We start from the raw sequence: 20,543 nt of genomic DNA, 5'->3' as shown, positions 1-20,543 counted from the left end.
CACTGAACTTATTTCACATTGCTAGCAATGGACTGTTTTTTGAGAAGCTTGAATGCAGTTAACTAGAGCTCACTTACTTAGTAGTTGGAAGTATTATGCATGTTTGTGGCTCTGTCATGCTATGATACTCTCTGGATATACCATAACTACTTTTCTTCTAAATCAGCTGCATTTTTGTGAACTGTTCTCAGGTCATATTGGAGGTGTGCACTTTTCCGTTAGTTAGGACGGCGTTGGGTATTACTTTTTTAAATTCACCCTCATGTCCCTTTCATAAGTGCTGCTTGAAAGGTTGTTACTTAATTCTTTTTCACTTCAGGTCCTCAAATGTTCCACGTGTCACGTAGGTGGTTAGCCTCACAAATCTGCATTTGGATTGCAATAGCAGAAGATGAACTCTGTTAGAAAAGTAGATGGAAGTCCAGCTAATTCAGAAGAAATAATTCCATACTTTGCTTGATACACAACAGTTCTGTGGAAGTGACCTGCCATCAGTGGATCTTCCTGTCATATAATAGTTGGATTGAGATGTTAATATCTATACCAGGGGTAGTCAACCTTTTTATACCTACCGCCCACTAATGCATCTTTCTTGATGGTCAAATTTCCTTACCGTCCACCAGTGCTCGATGGAAGGAGGATTCAGCTTGTGCCGTAGAACCCCCTACCACCCACCTAGAACCCCAAAACACCCACTAGTGGGCAGTAGGGGCCAGGTTGACAACACCTGATCTATACTATAGACACAGCAGATGCTATAGATGTTATGCTATAGAGTCTATAGCACAAACACACTTTGGGGTAGTTCCTTAAGGAAGTTCTCTGTCCTCCAGTTCTTGGAAGCCATTGCCAGCTTTGCTTTCCATCTTCTGGTGCATTTTTCTCACACGCATGCAACATGTCGGACAGGGTGGGAGGGATATTGCTCCCTTTTCACTTGGCATTATTTCACCTGACATGTTGCTGCTGTTCTTTAGCAGTGCTTACATCTCTGGCCACCCTGTTGGTTTTATAGAGTTGGGGGGCCTTTTTCAGCAGCCTGGGGGCCACATTCACTAGTGGGCAACCTTCCAAGGACCATATGCCAGTGGTGGGTAAGGCCATGAATGTGACTCTTATTTTTGTACAGCCGCACAAAAATCAGAGGTCTCTGCACATTTATCTCTCTATCTGGGTAAGAAAGGGACACTATTCCAGTTCAAGGATACATTCCAACTAGCAGAGCGTGTGCATCAGGGTCTGTGATGTGGGTGCCGAGGAGGAGTCATGGGTTATAGAAAATCCTGAGGATCAAAGGCCTGAGAATCCCCACCCCTTTTACACACAGTTAATACATTAGTTTAAAAACTCCTGTTCTTTAACTCACTTGGCGGGTCCCATGTTGTAGTAGTTGTCATTCGTTATGCCACCTATGTGCATACTGCTTTATAAAGAACAGATATGACTTGCCCTGGGAGGTTTACAGTCTAAAATAGACAGAGGTAAACAATGGATGCAGGGCTGGGCAGGGGAAGAATATGTTATTTTTTCCCCAATTTTGTGTGCTTTGATTTAATTATAATAGGGCTTGGGCACTAAGGAGGGAATGAAGGAACGGCAATTCCAGAGGGGGCAAGAGGAGAGAAGCGGGGGAAGGGAGACAATGAATATGAAACCTTTGCTAGAGGCACAAGTCCCTTCTACTGTAGAAACAAAAACAAAAGCCCAAACGGGATGAGGAGCTCAAGAGCCCAAATAATGAATAATGCCATATCTCTCTCTCTCTCTCTCTCTCTCTCTCTCTCTCTCTCTCTCTCTCTCTCTCTCTCTTGCTTTGCTCTCTTCCTTGGTCAGAATATTATCCTCAAGAACTGTCCATGAGGGACTAAAGAGCCAGGAACTGAACTCCGCTGATACCGGTAAGAAAGAAGTGTCTTTGTGTCTGTAGTAGTTGGAGAATGAGGCTAAATGCCATGGTGTGTACATGTCATGTTTCCCTCACGCGCTTAGCTTTCTAGAACTATCCTGCTGGGGTGAGGCTCTTCCTCACAAACACTTCCTACTTTTCCTTTGAACTTTTATCCGTTCTGCAGTGAGTTTCCATGTTCTGCTTTGCAGGGAACTCAGGCAACTCTATAGACAAAAGGCCATTTGACAGTAGAATTCCATATGTGCCAGATGGTGAAATCTAATCATTTGTTAAACTGTTGAATGGATGAATGTTGAATAAGTGCATCTGCTGCTGAACAAATCAGTTAATACTCTCTAAAATCTTACTGCATGACTTGCAATGCAACAAAATGTGTGTTTGAGGTGCTACCTAATGTCAGCTTTGCAGAAGTGGCTGCTTCTCATTCTGGGATTTAATTGGTTTTTAAATGGAGAGATGTTATATCAATACAATACAATCTCTATATGTGCCAATTATAAACCCCTGGAATTAGGGCTTTAAGAGAAAGCGGCTCTTAGTCCAAACATAGCTGGAATGAAATGACTATTGGTATATTGATATCTTTAACTATCTTGCATCACGGAGGATACTAACTTATTTTGTACGCTAAAGCAAATAACCATAAACTTTGCTTCAGCGTTAACACATAATAAATTGTATCCCAAAAAAGTCTGCATAACAGGATGGCAGAAGTTGACTTTCCCTCTCTCTGCTCCCCCAGCAGCTTCTCAAAGGGGTCCTCTGAGGGCACCCCAATCACACTGCAGAATGGGATAAACTAGAACAGAGTTGGGGCAGGGAGGAGTCCAGAAAATCAGGTATTGGCAGTGGCCACAAGCCCTTGCTTTCTGTTTGATTGGGCTTTGTGACACTGTGACATAGCTGATTCTGGCCCAGTTTTTAGTGATTTAGATCCAAACCTGTGTTTGCTACTCAAAAGGGTTTTGTGCTAGCGAAAAGGCCCTTGTGCAGATGAGCTCCCTGAATTTTGGGCAAGTTCCCCCATCCCTCAGGTCCAGCTTTGGGTGAGTTGCAGGAGGCTATCAAAAATAAATGTGCATATATGTGAAACTCTGGATTGTATCCAGAGTTTTGTGTGTGTGGTTCCACTGGTGCATTGGGACTTCTCTTTCCCTCTCCTCTGCCCAGGCTCTTCCAGAAAACATCTACACCAGAGGGTCCCTCAAGTCCCCTCCCCCGAGTTGATTTTACAGGCACACAGAGATCAGAGGGGACAAGAGAGGGAGAGCAGTTGCATGCATGGAAGAGTGTTGCACCAGAGGAGCTGCAGTGTTGGATGGGGCCCTGTATTTATTGGTTTAATTTCTATAGTTTAAATATTTCTAAATGCTAGCTCAGTGGTACCTTGGCTCTCGAACTTAATCCGTTCCGGGAGTCCGTTCGACTCCCGAAACTGTTTGAAAACCAAGGCGCAGCTTCTGATTGGCTGCAGGAGCTTCCTGCACTCCAACAGAAGCCACATCGAACGCTCAGCTTCTGAAAAAGGTTTGTAAACCAGAACACTTCCGGGTTTGCGGAGTTCCGGAGCCGATTTGTTCGGCAACTAAGCCGTCCGGGAACCAAGGTTCCACTGTATTTAGAGCACATGTTTGCACAGAGTGTTCTGATTATTATTCTTATTTTTTCTAGTTGTAACCAATGGTAAATACTGCTGTCCAAAGATCTACTTTAATCATCGCTGCTTCTCAGGGCCATATCTTAACAAAGGTAGAATTGCAGAACTGCCACAGTCTGTGGGACCAGGAAACTGTGTCCTTGTTCTTAAAGAGGTAAGGGCATCTGGAAAACATGGCTATATACTTGTGGCACAATTTCTCTGTCAAAGCACACCCTTTGTATCATTGTAGGCTAGGAATACATTAATGCAGCGTTCAACGTAAGTATGGAAAAGTGTAGACCTATAAAATAATGTATTAGGTTGGAAAGTTGAAATCATAATCAGGATATTGGTGGGTTTGGCAGCATTAAGTCGCACAGCATAATTCTCAATCACTAAAACATGAAATAATGACCCGTGCTGTGGGGAAGACTTGTCTGAACCAGATTTCTCAATCTGCATTTCATGAAACAAATTCAGCTATAGAGTAGCAAGATGGTTTCTTCTGTGTCATAGGGATGGTGGTGTGATCAGCTTGTATTGTTGCATGGTATGCCAGAGGCTTCCTGGTAAGTTTGGAAAGCAGTTTTGTCTAGGGTAATCTGGAACCCATGGGACATGGCGGTATATTCTGGTGAATCAAGAGTCCAGTTCTGCAAGGAGAAGTCCATACTCACCATAAAAAACTGGCTGCAAACAAGTTTCTGCCCCTTCCAGCTAGCTGGAGGGCATTACTCTGATTTTTCAGCTATCAAAGAACGCTATAATTCTTTTATAAGGGGCCCATTCACATTAGCAAGACAGGTGAAACTCATAATGGTATAAACCTCTGCAAAAGGACATATACATACTAACTTCTTCCGATTGTAAGGCAGTACCAGATAGAACAACAGAAATATAAGCCATTATTATAGGGTGTAGAGTTTGTTTTTTACTCATGGTTCTTCACAGTCTAATTCAGGGGTTGTCAACCTGGTCCCCACCACTTACTAGTGGGCGTTTCAGGATTCTAGGTGGGCAGTAGGGGGTTCTACGGCACAAGCTGAATCCTCCTTCCATCAAGCACTGGTGGACGGTAAGGAAATTTGACCATCAAGAAAGATGCATTAGTGGGCGGTAGGTATAAAAAGGTTGACTACCCCGGTCTAATTCATTGTCTTTTACTTTTTTTAAGCTATTTGTTTTTAATGTATTATGTTCCCTGCCTTGAGTGCATTTTTGAAGTGGAAAGGCAAGAATGGACATCCAGTGACAAATGAAAAGGCTTTAGGGCAAATTAGATATCTGTAGAGCTCTGTATTTTTTGTTGTATTACAGAAATGCCTAAGTGGCATTATGGAGAAGGGAATATACACCTGTCACTAAGCAGCAGTAGAAACTGTCCATGACAGAATACTAGAGTTGATGAATCAGTCATTTGATCTGTTGTGACAAATCTATAGTCCTTTGAGAACATTCTAGATTATAGGAGTTGCCTCTGGGGGTCTTTGCTGCATGTTAAACGCCATGGGTTATTCTTCATAGTGGCAGCTTTGTCAGATACTGTGCAGTATCCATGGTCTAACAGTGCAAAATACTTTTTGTATGAGTTTTTTTTTAATAAGGTTCACTATTCTGGGTTATTTGCTCATTAAATTGATGTATGTTTCTTACATGGCTGTCTTACTTCTCGGAATAAATTGAATGGGGCAATTATCACTCAGCATTTTTTCCCAGATATTTGAATGCAAGGATAAATATTTACTTTGAAAGCAAGTTGGCTCAAAGCTCGTTATCAAACCTCTTGTATTTGATCAAAATCTGGCTCATTTTTAATGTATCCTTGGGCATTTATTTCAAATGAGACCACCCCGTAAACGTGTTAAACTTGATACTGGCATTTTTGTTTCCTCTGGTGCCTGCTTTTTAGCTCATTGTTCCACTTTGTTTAGCCATTGTGATAAACCTTCCTAGCACTCCTCTTTACCTCCTTCCCGTAGTAAATATTCCCTCCTGAATGGAATGCTGTGAAATCTTATTCCATGCTCCCTTTGTTTGGTACGTTAGTGGTGTCTCTTTTGCCATTCTCCATCTATCCTTCCTTAAGAATCCTCTTTCTTGACTGGGAGCTGGAGGGAGAAAATGAATAATCTCAGAAATGAAGTCCGGGGGGGGGGGTATTCTCCAAAATAAAGTAGCAACATTTGCTAGATAACATTACTTTACCCTGAACAACATTGAGGGAAATGTGGAAAGACAGTTAGGCTATACTGAACATTGAATTGGGAATCCTAGGCAGTCAGATAAATCCTTACTTGTTGTCTGTTTTTGGTTCACAGGTACTGTCCTTTCTAAACATATTATGCTGATACATTTTAGTTTAATGCTCAATCTCTCAAGTTGCTAACTCAGATGAATAGAACTAATCTACTAAGTCATATTAACATGTTAGAAGAAATTTACTTGCCTACTGCTTTCATAACACTCTCTCCTCATTTCCATTTTCAGGTTCTTTCTTTGCTGATCAATGCTGCCTATAAACCTAGCCGTGTCCTTAGAGAAATACAGCTGGATGAGGAAGCTGCATGGCAAGGATACGGAGAGACCCTGAAAGCAAAGTAAATGGACTCTGCTCTGTAGTGTGTGTTGGTCCTTTGCTCTTAGGCCAAATTAGACATTGCCAAGGAAGGATTTCTCGGCCTTTGTGATGCTAACCCCCTGAGCTTGCCTGCAAATGCTGCCCTGCGTTCCCAAACACCCTTACCTGGCTGTCTTGGTTTGAGAATGGTGATGCACAACATTTCCTCACCCTAAAATGTTTTCTGTAAACCTAAGAAATTCCATGGCATCCAGAATATTGTCTTTGTAAAAATGATGATCAAATCACATGTTGTTGTTGTTTTCCTCCTTGCTTCAGGTATAAAGGAAAGAGCTACCGTGCAACAGTGGAAGTTGTAAGAACAGCTGATCGAGTCGCAGAGTTCTGCAGGCAGACCTGTATCAAACTTGAATGTTGTCCAAATCTCTTTGGCCCGCAAATGGTGCTAGACAAGTGTTCAGAGAACTGCTCTGTTCTGACAAAAACCAAATACAGTGAGTAATTGCGGTGGTTGGCCCTACAAGGGAATTTTCTGGTTCACTACTGAGCTAATTCTACAGTGTAGGTCAGTGGCTGCAAAGCACAACTTCCAGTAAATGCAGTTTCCTTAAAGCTGCTGATCATGCTCATCTTAGTTTATATATGCTCAAAGCACCACTGGACTGTGACCATATCATCAACATTTAATCTTGCCCTTGGTCGAAAAGTGTCCATTGAGTCCTTCTTCAGTTAGTTTAGCAGTGCAGAAAACTCATGCTGTATTAGTAAACCCAACCTGTGATTGTACTGGGGTTCCTATTGGTCTCCGGACAAACCTACCTATTATGTGAGTGATACATCACCTTTCCTGACCTTTCTATCTTCATTTGGAGGAGCCATATGGGATTTGAAATTAAATCTAAACTACCCTCTGGGAAGCTGTTGATCGCCCCATGGGAAGCAATTCTGATATATTTTTGTGTGTGTGTCGGGCGGGATTCATTTGCAGGTTGGTCACCACTTAACATGTTGAGAAACTGGACTCTTGATGGTTGTAGAGCAGTTTGATGTGCAAAATTGTTGCCACTCCAACCCTTTGAATCACTGTGCTGTTTGTTGGGTTACTAGATTCCAATAGCCAGTACAAGTTTAATTTATGTACCGCAGAATATGACATCTTTCTTCTAAGGCACATACCCATAGGTATCAAACAGCAGCAATAGGTCATATAGATGGACATCATTTATCCCCTGTTGGTGGTGCATAAATATCATAAATAAAATATGGTGATAAAAGGAGATTTTAGAGGCACTCTTGATACATGTAGGGCTAGCAAAAGATGAATCATCCTGACATTTCACAGTCAGAATCCTTTTTCTATTAATTTCTCATAGCCCATTATTATGGGAAGCGAAGAAACAAAAGGATTGGCCGTCCACCAGGTATCCACAGCAACACAGAGACAAGCATGAAGAAGGCAAGCAGGAAAAGAAAGAAACGGAAAAACTTCTTTGTTCATAAGAAGAAACGCTCTTCTACCTCTGTAGATAACACACCTGCTGGCTCACCCCAGGTATGATAACGCATACAATTTATTTAATGCACTCTGTGTTCCATAGGTATTAGATGAATGGGCTTTTTGGTATTTTGCTACATACAGTCTTCACTGTCTACCTCTGAGTCTCCCCGTCTCCTTTCCATACCATTTCAGGGCAGTGGGGGTGAAGAGGATGATGATCAGGATGACATAGATGAAGAGTCCCTTACGGAAGACAGCACCTCTGAGCACCAGGAGGAACTGCTTGAAGAGTCTGAAGTGTCAGAAAAGAAATCACGGTCATCCTCCCCCACACAGAGCGAGCGATCCCATTTTGGAGCTCAGGACCGGGACAAACGGAAAAGGAAACTACGCGCCTTTTCTTTCTCAGATGATGAAAATAAGCCTCCTTCACCAAAGGTAGGTCTTGGAATTTTTTTTTTTAAGAATACCTTAGCAGCGAGCATCTAGTGTTCAGAAATAGAGATTTTGTTCACCGGGGGTTATCTCTAACTAAATCTCTGGGAATCCCCAGAGCAGATATGGGGTGTGCACAGGGGGAGGAGAGGAAGGGAAGGTTGGGCTCACAGAAGTCTTTCCATGTGCACAATGGTTTAGCTGGATGCAACCCAAGGTCATTAAGCCATCTAATGATGAGCCTTGAAGGCTGAGGCCTTTCCCCCCATTTGTTATTAAATGGAAATAAATGCTCATATTTGTCAGGTCTACCTAATACTAAAATCAAAAAGGGCAAAATAATTGCTGCAATAAGCAGGTGAGGAAATATATGTACTGACTTGTGACCTAGCAAAGAAGAAACAGACCCTGTTAAGGAAGAATTATTAAGAGTAGTTTTGAGATTTTCTTTAGAAGCAAAATAATCCATTTCCCTGCATTCTAATTATATACATTTCTGATACTTGTTATTTAAATAACAATTCCAGAATATAGGTTGGGAGAGTGCAGGGATGGCCGGTTTACCCCCTCTCTTGCTGCTCTGGGGAAGGAAGTTGCATCAGTAGAAATTTCCCTCCCAGGACTCTAGGGAAGACTCAAAACCTCCTTCCTGGTATATCATGCATCCAGAGCATGAACTCTACTGAAATAGCAACAATCAGTTGTGTTAAATGCATATACACAATTTAACCTATTGTATAATTCAACATATAAACTTGCATATAATTTGCACTTAGTGCAACCTGTTGCATACCTAACTCACCACAACAGCAACACTGCAGTGATTAGGGTGAGGAAATCCAACCAGATGGGTGGGGTAAATAATAATAATAATAATATTAATAATAATAATTATTATTATTATTATTATTATTATTATTATTATTATTATTATTATTAAAAATATACAGTTGTACCTCAGAAGTTGAACGGAATCTGTTCTGGAAGTCCATTTGACTTCCAAAACGTTTGGAAACCAAGGCACTCCTGCAGCAAATCGGAAGCCGCATCAGATGTTCGGGTTCCAAAGAACATTTGCAAACCAGAACATATACTTCCAGGTTTGTGGCATTCGGGACCCAAAACATTCGAGTCACAAGGCATTTGACTTCTGAGGTATGACTGTATACACATTCCACCTGTTCTTGCTAGAAGCTCCATGTATAGATCTCATCTAGTTGCTGGGATTTGGGGATTTCCCCTCCAAGTGCTGCCCTGTCAACATTTTTTTGCTACAATCTCAAGAATATACAACTTGGGGGTGGGGCAGAGAGAGGGGATGGTTTGTGGATTCTGTTCATGAGTACATGGTTCACACTTTATGAATTAAATTTGATCGGCACACACACAAAATCCCTAACACCGAGAATCCAAAATGGCATGATCTGTGGCTCTTTTCAGGTGATAACTCGGGTGGAATTGGTGGGAATATACAAAAAGAGTAAATATGCTTGAGCAGGGCAAATGTAATATTTTTGCTTTGTTTTGGGACTTGTGGGATAGGAAATAAAGATAGACGTTGGAGAAAAGCTGCAGCTGGACAGCAACCCTCTGGAGTGGAGTGTAGCTGATGTTGTGCGGTTCCTCAAATCTACAGACTGTGCCCCATTAGCTAGAATATTTCTGGATCAGGTATTCTATTGTTTTACTGTTGGCAATTGTTAACTGAGCACATGAAATCTCTAGTCTTTGTCTCAATAACTTTCTAGCATTGCAAATAGTTTGGCTTTTTTGGATCCTTATACTTTGTCGAGGGATGTATTCCCATTTGATTTGTTAGCTTTCAGTCGGACCATTTAATGCATCTTAATGGCATTTTTTTCATCAGTTCTGAACCCTGTTCTCTCTCTATCTCTCAACAGGAAATAGATGGTCAGGCGCTTCTCCTGCTAACTCTCCCCACTGTTCAGGAGTGTATGGACTTGAAACTTGGCCCAGCCATTAAACTTTGCCATCACATTGAAAGGGTTAAATTTGCCTTCTACCAACAGTTTGCTAACTAAAGGGAGGGGGTGATAAGTTGGAAAATGATTTTTTAAAGCACAACTGCAGCATCCTACTCTTCCTTCAACAGGGTGAGGCAAGGAAGGTCAGACGGAAACTGCTTATAAACTGGCGTTTGCAGTCTTGCACTTTGAGGGGCGGGGAAAAAATACTTGGAGCAAAACATTAATGCAATCCCAGCTATTTTCACAGCTGTCTATTGGCTTAAGAATGTAGTAGTCGCTTGTTCTGTACATCAGGACTTTTTTGATGAATAAAGGTGGTTGTAATCTCTCCTCTAAGGGGAGAAAAAATTCCTGTAGTTCTGGTCTGAAATGGACAGACTTGGCAGCACATGGAAGGGAATGCCAATTGATGGAAATCTCCTTGCCATTTGCAGAACTACTTCATTTTCTTTGTCTTAAACATAATTTTTTAAACATTAATATCGCTGATTGCCAAGATAAGTGGTGTGGCCAAAAGCTTGAAAACTGAAGTGCAGCCAGATGTTTTTTGTTTGTGATTTTTATTTTGGAACTTGCTTTCTACCTCTACAGCCTGGGGAAAAAAAGCTATGAGGGAATTACATTTTTCGGGGAAGGTCATATATGGCTATGCAATATGTGCTTTTCTGCAGTCAAAATAGGAATGCCAACATTTTTTCAACTGACAGAGGTCCTGGGCCTCCAAACGTTATCTGAAAGTCACAGATTTAAAAAGTTAGAGCTGTTTGTCATGGAGAGGGAGTGGTGGTGAAGTTTGTGCCTGACAGAATTTCTGCCTGCCATGCTGCTGGTCAAGACACAGAGAGGACAAGTTTTGGGAATTGTAGAACAGGAGGTTTGAATGTTAACATATGGCTCTGCTTTACAGATAAGCTGCAACCTAATTTTTTATTATTATTTTTATTTTTTACTGAAAGCTGCACAGAAATATTGACACTTTAGTATCATTTCTCTTTTTGAAAATATTTACTAGAATATTGCATGGTATGAGATTGGGATTAAGTCTTCTCGTATTCTCATTTGTTTTTGGAAATTGACCTTGCATCTGTAGAGGAACAGACAGAAATGTCGAGCTCCTATCAATTCTCCAATGTTTAAAGGGTTTCTCCAGAAAATTGTAGTTGTTTTGTAAATGCATGGGTAAAATGTCGTCTTCCCTCTTCTATCTTAAGTATATAACAGAAATGATTTGTAATGTCCTTTTTGTTGGACAGTTCATGCAGCCTGTACTGTGTGTACACCTTAAGAGATGGGGTCCATAGTTCTCTACATAACTTTGTGGGTTTATGTAGAGGCAATTCAACTATGGTCAACTTAATAATGTGCTAGCTAATGCTTATCTATACAGCAACTTCCCACAACTGCAACAACTAACTGTTGGTGCACATTGCTGAACAATTACAGGTTTTGATTTCTGCATAGTGAATCCAGCTTCGTTGGGATCCAGCCATGCACCAAATGGGCTTCTGCACCCATTATATGTGTCTGTTAAATATGAATTATATCCGCATCACTGGATCTTTTTGATCTTCACAGTTTGAAACATTGTCTTCCTGCAGAGTCACGTTCCAGGATATATATGAGTGCTGTTTAGGAAGAGGGTTGTATGGTGTCTTAAAAGAAACGAATAACCTTCCTAGCTTTATGAGACCCTAGATAAGAGTGTGGATGCAGTGAATGATTACTCAGAGCTTTCATACTTCAGGTTTCAACCAAAGTAGGTTTAGTACATTAAATGCTGTGTAAATGAGCATATGGGCCAAGTTTGCAATTACATTTATATATTGAAATGAGTGCTATTCAACTGGTCCATTTATTTATGAGAAATGCACTTGTATGTGTTGGTTTGAATGCCTCTCTCTGGCATTGGGCGGGTGGGGTGGATCCAGGTTTTTTCATTATCCAGCTTCAGTGCATCTTTTGCTTTATTAAAAAGGTAACTATTGGGTACCTTCTGGGGGGGGGAATCAAAAATCATAAGAATGGCATATGTACAAAACTTGTATGTCTTGAGATTTTCAGAGTTTTTAAAGTAAAACTTTCATACTCCATGCATTGCTGTAAATAAGCCAACTTACGTTTCTGAAGCCAATGGAGTAGGTGCTGGCTATCTGTGATATATTTATAAGCTAATATTTCTGCCCTACTTTAGGAGTTTGATCCCAGTGGGATCCATTTAGGGGCTGTCAGAAAGAGAGCTGCTTTCCATTGTTTGTTACTTTAAGTCATTTCTATGCAACACATGAGTAGTTGTACACTTCATTTCTTGAGGCAATTCCAGCGTATCTTGTGGGCTGAATTTGAAGCCGTCTGCAAAGCATTCATCCCCTAAGTAGCCCTGGAATATTTTCCAACTTCAGGGAAATGTAACCTCATCTACAAACCCTTCATTTCTTTCCATTTATTGCCCAAATCAGTTGAATTGGAAGCTTATCTGACTTAATGCTGTTAAAACTTCAAAAGGTTCTTGTGCATAGATATCATTATGCATTTTAACTATGCTAATGACATTCTTACTAGGATAAAGTTGTTGTTGTTTAGTCGTTTAGTCGTGTCCGACTCTTCGTGACCCCATGGACCAGAGAACGCCAGGCACTCCTGTCCTCCACTGCCCCCCGCAGCCTGGTCAGACCCATGCTGGTAACCTCGAAAACACTATCCAACCATCTCGTCCTCTGTCGCCCCCTTCTCCTCGTGCCCTCCATCTTTCCCAACATCAGGGTCTTCTCCAGGGAGTCTTCTCTTCTCATGAGGTGGCCAAAGTACTGGAGCCTCAGCTTCACAATCTGTCCTTCCAGTGAGCACTCAGGGCTGATTTCCTTCAGAATGGAGAGGTTTGATCTTCTTGCAGTCCATGGGACTCTCAAGAGTCTCCTCCAGCACCATAATTCAAAAGCATCAATTCTTCGGCGATCAGCCTTCTTTATGGTCCAGCTCTCACTTCCATACATCACTACTGGGAAAACCATAGCTTTAACTATACGGACCTTTGTTGGCAAGGTGATGTCTCTACTTCTCAAGATGCTGTCTAGGCCTGTCATTGCCCTTCTCCCAAGAAGCAGGCGTCTTTTAATTTCGTGGCTGCTGTCACCATCTGCAGTGATCATGGAGCCCAAGAAAGTAAAATCTCTCACTGCCTCCATTTCTTCCCCTTCTATTTGCCAGGAGGTGATGGGACCAGTAGCCATGATTTTCGTTTTTTTGATGTTGAGCTTCAGACCATATTTTGCACTCTCCTCTTTCACCCTCAATAAAAGGTTCTTTAATTCCTCCTCACTTTCTGCCATCAAGGTTGTGTCATCTGCATATCTGAGGTTGTTGATATTTCTTCCGGCAATCTTAATTCCGGCTAGGGATTCATCCAGCCCAGCCTTTCGCATGATGAATTCTGCATATAAGTTAAATAAGCAGGGAGACAAAATGCAGCCTTGTCGTACTCCTTTCCCAATTTTGAACCAGTCAGTTGTTCCATATCCAGTTCTAACTGTAGCTTCTTGTCCCACATAGAGATTTCTCAGGAGACAGATGAGGTGATCAGGCACTCCCATTTCTTTAAGAACTTGCCATAGTTTGCCATGGTCGACACAGTCAAAGGCTTTTGCATAGTCAATGAAGCAGAAGTAGATGTCTTTCTGGAACTCTCTAGCTTTCTCCATAATCCAGCGCATGTTTGCAATTTGGTCTCTGGTTCCTCTGCCTCTTCTAAATCCAGCTTGCACTTCTGGGAGTTCTCGGTCCACATACTGCTTGAGCCTTCCTTGTAGAATTTTAAGCATAACCTTGCTAGCGTGAGAAATTAGTGCAATTGTGCGATAGTTGGAGCATTCTTTGGCACTGCCCTTCTTTGGGATTGGGATGTAGACTGATCTTCTCCAATCTTCTGGCCACTGCTGAGTTTTCCATGTACTTTATCCTGCTCGGCATAGTTCATAGAAGAACTCAGAGAAGCTATGAACTATGCCGAGCAGGATAAAGTACATGTGTCCAAAGCAGAGAGTGAGAAAAGATAAACATAATTGTTAGATCTCTGGGGGCTAGTTGCTATACAATGACTACATGAAAATAAATTTATAGGTACTTTTATTAAACAACATAGGTTTTCCACTTGATTGGCTTTTGGGGGTGGGAAACAGCAGCTTATAAAGCTATTGTCAAAAGAAATTCAGTACATAATTTGGTTTACACTCAAAGGTTCTAAGTTGCATCCTGTTAACTGGCACAGCTATCTAATAAAACGTGAGATAGTTGAGATAGTTCTGGTCTAATTTTACTTGGCATAGCTACCACTTCTATAATGCTAGAAACTTGAAAGGAGGTGGGAAGCCTGTGCCATGAAGGGCTTATTCCAGACTCTGAAAGAGACAGGTGTTGGGGTGGGGATTGACAGTGCTTTAAAATTTATGTACCTGCCATGCAACTGCCAATCCTGTTAAGTAATGGAAACCTTGTTAGTCCTTTCACAAACCCACCTCTGAAAGGACTAACCAGAGGTGGGTTTTTAGCTACCCTTGATCTAGCTAGCATGCCCATGCTGGGTGTGGCCACCCCACGCTGTCTTGCACAAATCTGCATGCAAGCACAAAGGGCAAACTCACAAACCTCTACAGCCATCCATCAATGTGTCTAATTTATAAATGTTTCCCTTTTTTCTGCCACAGCCATAAAATTGCCTTGATGGAGCTGGTGAGACACCTGGACCCAGAGGTTAGCCACGAATGCTTTACAGTAAGGTAGAATAAGTTGAATACTAAATCTATAGCAGTGTGTCAATTAGGGTACAATACCAGGAGCAAAGGATTTTGCAGTCCTCCCTATCTACAGGCTAAGAAGGAAGTCAGCATTTGGAACCTCTCTACCAGCTGCCACAGGTAGGATTGGCATCTTTGCCTCTCTACCATTGGTGCTTCAGCATCGGGGGGAAACAGGATGGATCAGGATCCAAGGTTCTCCTGTTTTCCCAACACACCCCTTGGATGCAGTATGGTCCTGGAGCATCTGATTCTAGTGAGACCAGCAGGGCTTGGCATCTGGCAGTGCTGCTGCCAGAGACCCTTCTCTCCCCCCTCCTCCATTCTCATTGGATGACTCTACCCTTTAGTGAAATGAGCACACACTTTTTGTCTGATTTGCAGATACTTTTTACGTATTACTAGCCAAAGCCTAATCAGCTCAAAAGTTTGTCTTGTTGGAGAATTTTGCATGCCAGATTACCTAGGCAGTGCACATCTTTACATCAGCCGCTTTCTTTCTGCACACATTGTGAAGCTTTATGAATTCATACCAGAGTGTTGCCAAAAGTAAAACAATGTTTTAAATAAGGCTTTTGTTGCGATTTTCAGTTTTGTCTAAGATTTTGTCTACTGTGAAAGTAGTATCTGAAATACCAAGATTTGCTAAGCACAAAGGGACTTGCCTGAAAACCTCATGAGTGTAAATTTGACTGTGTGCTGAGAACTCACGCTGGTATTAACTTTCCCTAAATCATTCATATATGAACTTTGTTGTCAAAGGTAGCCTTTTAACCATGAGGCTAGAATGGGGTTTGAGCATGCAATTTTAAAAGCTCATTATATAATCCATTATATAAACCATAGATCCAAACCCAAAAGCGGGTAGGTGGGAGTAACTTTTTCCCACCCCTCTTCTCTCCAGAGGAGCCCCATTGAAAATGTACTAGGAATGCTGCAGAATTGGGGTATGATGTGCTGAAAGGGGAAGTAATAGAATAATAGAAAAAAAGATGCTCCAAGCAGATGCTACCATTATAGGTGTGTCTGCCCATTTTTTTCCGCAGAAAGAAAGGAAGTCTCCTTCTGCCCAGCGCTACCCACTGCAGGCTGGATTAGTAGCTGATGAGATCTGTAGTGAACCTTGCTAGTGTGAATTCCTTTTTGAAAAGGATCAAAATTGGAGACACTAGAAGTACAGCAGTTATTTATATTAGTTACTTGCTTGTTAGAAGTTAGACTTAATTATTGCACTGCTGCTGACCAGATTAAATTACTTAAAAGAATAAAATCAAGATTGAACCATGGAATGCAGCACATTACTTCCTCCAGACTCTAGAATGAAATGCAATGTTCCACTGACTTGTCTTAAACTTCAGGAGTGTGGAAACTGGATTTACCAGAACTTTGGAACTTCAAGTAATGAATTGATTTTTTAAAAAAAATAATCTGTGAAGAACTTACTCCTTTAACTGCAACTCCTAAGAAACCTTAAGTGCTATCTGTATATCACAGAGGCTTCATGTTTGTCAGCTTCTGCTGTTGTTACCTAATCACCCAGTCCACTCTCATACAGGACTGCACACAGATTTTTCCATTGACTTCTGAACCAGTTCTGTTAGTGTTTATAGACAATCAGAAATCTCTTGAAAGAGCCTTCTAGGGCAGGTACTGCCAGCATATATGTAGATCTGTTTTGTTGTAATAAATCATTGAACATGCACTTTCCCTGCTTTGTTCTTTCTTTTTTTAAAAAAAATTAAAGATGTATATTGTGTTGTTCCTCCTGCTTGCTGTATTTTTCTTTGATTTAATATATATAAATTATATGTGTGAACTGAGGGTAAAATTCAAAAATGGAGAAATATGCACATAAAATATGCCTATTGAAGATCCTCCTTTACTGGATAGATGTATCAGTTAAAGGGTTAAAATATTTTAAATGGATTATTTTGCTTGTTTTTTTCCCTGTAAATGAATGTACATAATTTTGTGGTACTTCATGACCGTTTAAAGTGATTGTAAGTAAATTTTAAAAAATACTTAAGTTGCTGCTGGTCTACTTTTGTGTCAATAAGCTGAGTATTGCTTGAGTGCTCAGAATTCCATGTTACATGTGTCATTGAGGGGAAACTGGATTACATTACTATTACATAAACAAGCACTTGAGGGTTCATAGGCACAAAGGTGAATTTCCAAGTGTCTTACAATTATGGTTCAAGAAACATTATCATATGCTCTTAGTGCTGGGCTTATTTGCCTGTGACCCTCTTAGGAAAGAACTTTTGCAAACAGTTTTCCCTAGAAAAATCTGCTGGTAAAAATGCTGCTGGGTAGACCAAAAGCTTTTCTTGTCTAATATTCTGTTGTCCACATGGCCAATCCAGTGCCTCAGTTAAGAAATGAACAGGAACTGAGTCCAGTAGTAACTCTCATGTGTTCAACAGCATATAGGCTCTGTCAGTGGAGGCAATATACCAATAGTGGTTTTTTTACTGTTTTATTGGTTTATCAATACAAATACGGAGACATATATATTTTCAGTTTAAACAAAGTGAACCATCGTTGGAAATCTTTATATTTGGACCCCCTTCTTGCAAAAAAACATTTCCCATGTCCACTTCGGTTTGTAAAGGGATATTGAAGTAGATTTCAGAACCTTCTTACTTGATTTTTCTTTTCCTGGTGGTTCCTAGAGAAGAGTTGATTAAAGTAACACCAGAACCAAATTAGATAGTGTTGCTGGCATATAATGAATCAATTTGTATTCTGGCCTGCAAAACTAAGATTGTTCTCTTAGACACTTTTATCTGTTGAACACAATAGATGAATCTTATTTCTGAACAGGCATGCATAGATAGAATTAACCTACAAGCAATTTTTTTCTCCGGCCAAACTCCATACTTTGTAGTGATCTTAGAAATAAGAAAATGTTTATTGCATTAATGTTTAAATATGTAAAAATAATTACCAGCAATCACCTTATCACAAAGCGCAAGATGAAACCTGATATTTTAATTAGGTTTGATAAATCTGGTTCTGATAAATCTCATAAGTGAGCTGCTAGGAAAAGAGAAGGGGCTTGTCTGACTAGGTGCTCTCAGAAACACACCATACTGAAGAAATCTTATTCTTCCTGAAGCTTTATGATTGTGTTGGAGACACACAGTGTGCCTTGGAAAATCTATACATTTCTCCCCTAGCCACTTCATCTAAGAAAGTCAGGCAGCAGTCTAGGTTTTCTGACTGACAGCTCACTTTGCTGTCAAACTGACAGAAAACAGTTTTTCATTACATTTATTTCCCTAACCTATGCACCTATTCATCTTATACAGATTACTTAAATTAAGGGCATCTCTACAATGTAAGCTATTTCCATAAATACCCCCCACTCCAGAATGTGGTAAGCAAATTCTTTCCACCCAAATTTGAACGGATTCCCTTGCATACACAAAGCTGCGTATATATTTAAAATGTGACAGACATCCTCTATGGGGGGGAGGAGGATAGGTCAATGGGAAGACATATGAAACATGGAATATACATGGAAGACAACTTCAAGATTTGGAATTTAAAATGTTTGTTTTTTCTAGATTGCCTCCTGCTAGAGTTAAACTCTTGTCCTGCATTTGAGCTACAAGAAACAAAAAAATTGTAATAATATAAAACTGTTCTTTGCTCAAGAGTGTTACTACTGTATCCCTGAAGACAAGTCTACTTCTCAATGTCAATTACATGTACAGTAAAGCCTTTTAAGAAGAGTTGTAGAACCTTGCATGTTTTAAGCATAGATTGACATGTAGTGTTAAAGTTCTGCCATTTACATTACAATCCTATACAAATCTACTCAGATGTAAACCTAGTTTGAGTTCAGAAGGACTTCACTTGGGGGTAAATGAATATAGGATTGCAGCCTAAAGCAGAAAACTAGCTCAGTACAAACTCACAAGTAAATATTGTGCTGCATACAATTACACATTCTTTAGTTGAAAACAGTGAAAAGAAAAGAAAAAACACTTCAATCCACATTCTCCAGCCTGAAAGCACATGAAACTGAATGTATTGATTGTGCACTCAAACCATTCTCATTATACATTTAAAACATTTTATTTCCTTCTTGGGTAGAGAAAAATAATCAGTCATGGCTCAGACATGTCACATGGGTTGATATCCAATGGCCTGGTAGAAGTTTATCTTCTAGTATGCAACAAGATAAATATTTGCTCTCAGGTATTGATAAGCCTTCATTGTACAAATCAATACAGCAGATATTTTATTACATACAGTACTGAGATCAGTGTGATGTTAATAAATATCCCTGTTCACAATTACAGCTATAAATCATCATGAGAAAACAGTTTGTTACAGACACAAGACACAAACTAGTTTTGTGACATATCCTCTATCAAAAGAAAATTCGACCCATTCTAAGTATACTTGACTCCTGGCATAAATATATTTTTGCTGGCATCCATTTATTACTAAATGTGTTATATAAAATTGGAGTACACAAGTCACCAAAAATTGGAATGTCTTTCTGCAATCTTAACCATTTCTACTCAAGAAAATCACTGAGTTCTATAGGGGTTTGCCCCCAGGTTGGTAGGTAGGATTAGGATTGCATCCTAAATGCGAGATTTAAAAAATCCATGACATTGTAGCAAGTACAAAACGGTAACAGTAAGGATCCTGTGCTGTGAGGATAGTTTCCACCATTAGGGGGCGTCAAACTAGTCCTCAGAGTCTAATACCGTACAGTAATTAGCAGGCACCCGTGTTTCTCAGTGCTATTTGCACAGTACAGTATCTAGCTTTGAGCCTTAAGATCAGCTCAGAATTGAGACAAAAGTCTTGAGCTCAAGTCCCTGTGCCAAAGTTTTAGCTATCTCCAAAGCATCCTGAAAGCTGCCACTTCTAAACCCCAACCTAGACATTGTTTCTCAAACCAATGGCATGTGTTGCACTTATGCAGCTGTAAAAAGGTGGTCTCAGGTTTGGTACAAGGCTGGATTTATTGCTTCTTGATTTTATTGTTTTGCCTCTCCCCCCCCCCGGTAAACCGCTTCGAGGTGGTTTTTACAATCTAGCGGTATATAAATCTTACGAAACAGATAAAATAATAAATGAGCCTGTGGATTAAATGGTTTTTAAACAGGCCAAAAACAGCATTAGAGCTTTTTTTTATAACACACAATAACAGCAACAGCTAGCTTCCTACAGGCGCTTACTTTTCATAGCACCAGATCCATTAGGCTGGGAGACGGGAAGTGGCAGTCGTTTCCCGCTCGAGGTCCTGCCATTCCCCACAGCGGCAGGCGTCGGGTTGCCGAATGGCCACGGGCGACCCGGGCAGGCGCGTCTCCTCAGAAGTAAAGCTGCCTCCTCGGTGGCTTGGGGTGCGGCGGCAGGAGCTCGGAGGGTGAAGGCTTCCTCCTTCACCCGCGGGGAGAAGCGAAGCTCCTCCTCGGAAGAAAGCCCAACCTCCGTCCTCGGCGAAGAAACAGACCGGGCCGAAACCTTAGCCCCGGGGCGCGGAGGGGAGGACGAGGGCTCGCCCAGCCTCCTCTTCCCTCCTCAGACGACGAAGAGAACATCCGCCCAGACCCGCATCCCGCCTCACTTGACGGACAGAGAGCCGCGGCCGCGACACCGCCGCCCCTTGGCCCCGCCCTCCCCCGAGGCTCCCGGCGCAGCCAATCCACGGCGCCTGACGTCACGCGCTGCCGGTGA

The 20,543-nt window shown here is 41.1% G+C and overlaps 1 protein-coding gene and 1 long non-coding RNA gene across 5 annotated transcripts in view; one reads left to right on the top strand and one right to left on the bottom strand.

The window, feature by feature from the left end:
• Window positions 1-12,047, top strand: part of SFMBT1 (Scm like with four mbt domains 1) — a 78,660-nt gene extending 66,613 nt beyond the window's left edge. For all 3 annotated transcript variants that reach the window (XM_079967279.1, XM_079967280.1, XM_079967281.1), the window contains exons 14-21: window positions 1,834-1,898; window positions 3,581-3,720; window positions 6,036-6,145; window positions 6,445-6,620; window positions 7,500-7,678; window positions 7,817-8,062; window positions 9,602-9,730; window positions 9,961-12,047. In XM_079967279.1, the coding sequence (XP_079823405.1) occupies window positions 1,834-1,898; window positions 3,581-3,720; window positions 6,036-6,145; window positions 6,445-6,620; window positions 7,500-7,678; window positions 7,817-8,062; window positions 9,602-9,730; window positions 9,961-10,101 (1,186 nt within the window). In that variant the 3' untranslated portion in view covers window positions 10,102-12,047. The remainder of the gene's footprint in view (window positions 1-1,833; window positions 1,899-3,580; window positions 3,721-6,035; window positions 6,146-6,444; window positions 6,621-7,499; window positions 7,679-7,816; window positions 8,063-9,601; window positions 9,731-9,960) is intronic.
• LOC307211089 lies at window positions 3-20,480 on the bottom strand. 2 transcript variants are annotated; one of them, XR_013836283.1, is made up of 3 exons: window positions 20,042-20,480; window positions 5,515-5,656; window positions 3-504 (listed from the first exon to the last, which is right to left on the bottom strand). It is a non-coding gene; the product is annotated as an uncharacterized lncRNA (long non-coding RNA). The 2 variants fall into 2 exon arrangements; XR_013836284.1 differs by lacking the exon at window positions 20,042-20,480 and adding an exon at window positions 6,337-6,456.
• Window positions 20,481-20,543: the final 63 nt, after the last annotated feature.

This window comes from Podarcis cretensis (assembly GCF_951804945.1).
Source record: "Podarcis cretensis genome assembly, chromosome: 2".
Lineage (NCBI taxonomy): Eukaryota > Metazoa > Chordata > Lepidosauria > Squamata > Lacertidae > Podarcis > Podarcis cretensis.
The sequence above is the reverse complement of the archived record's forward strand: the minus strand, read 5'-3'. Positions and strand labels throughout refer to the sequence as shown.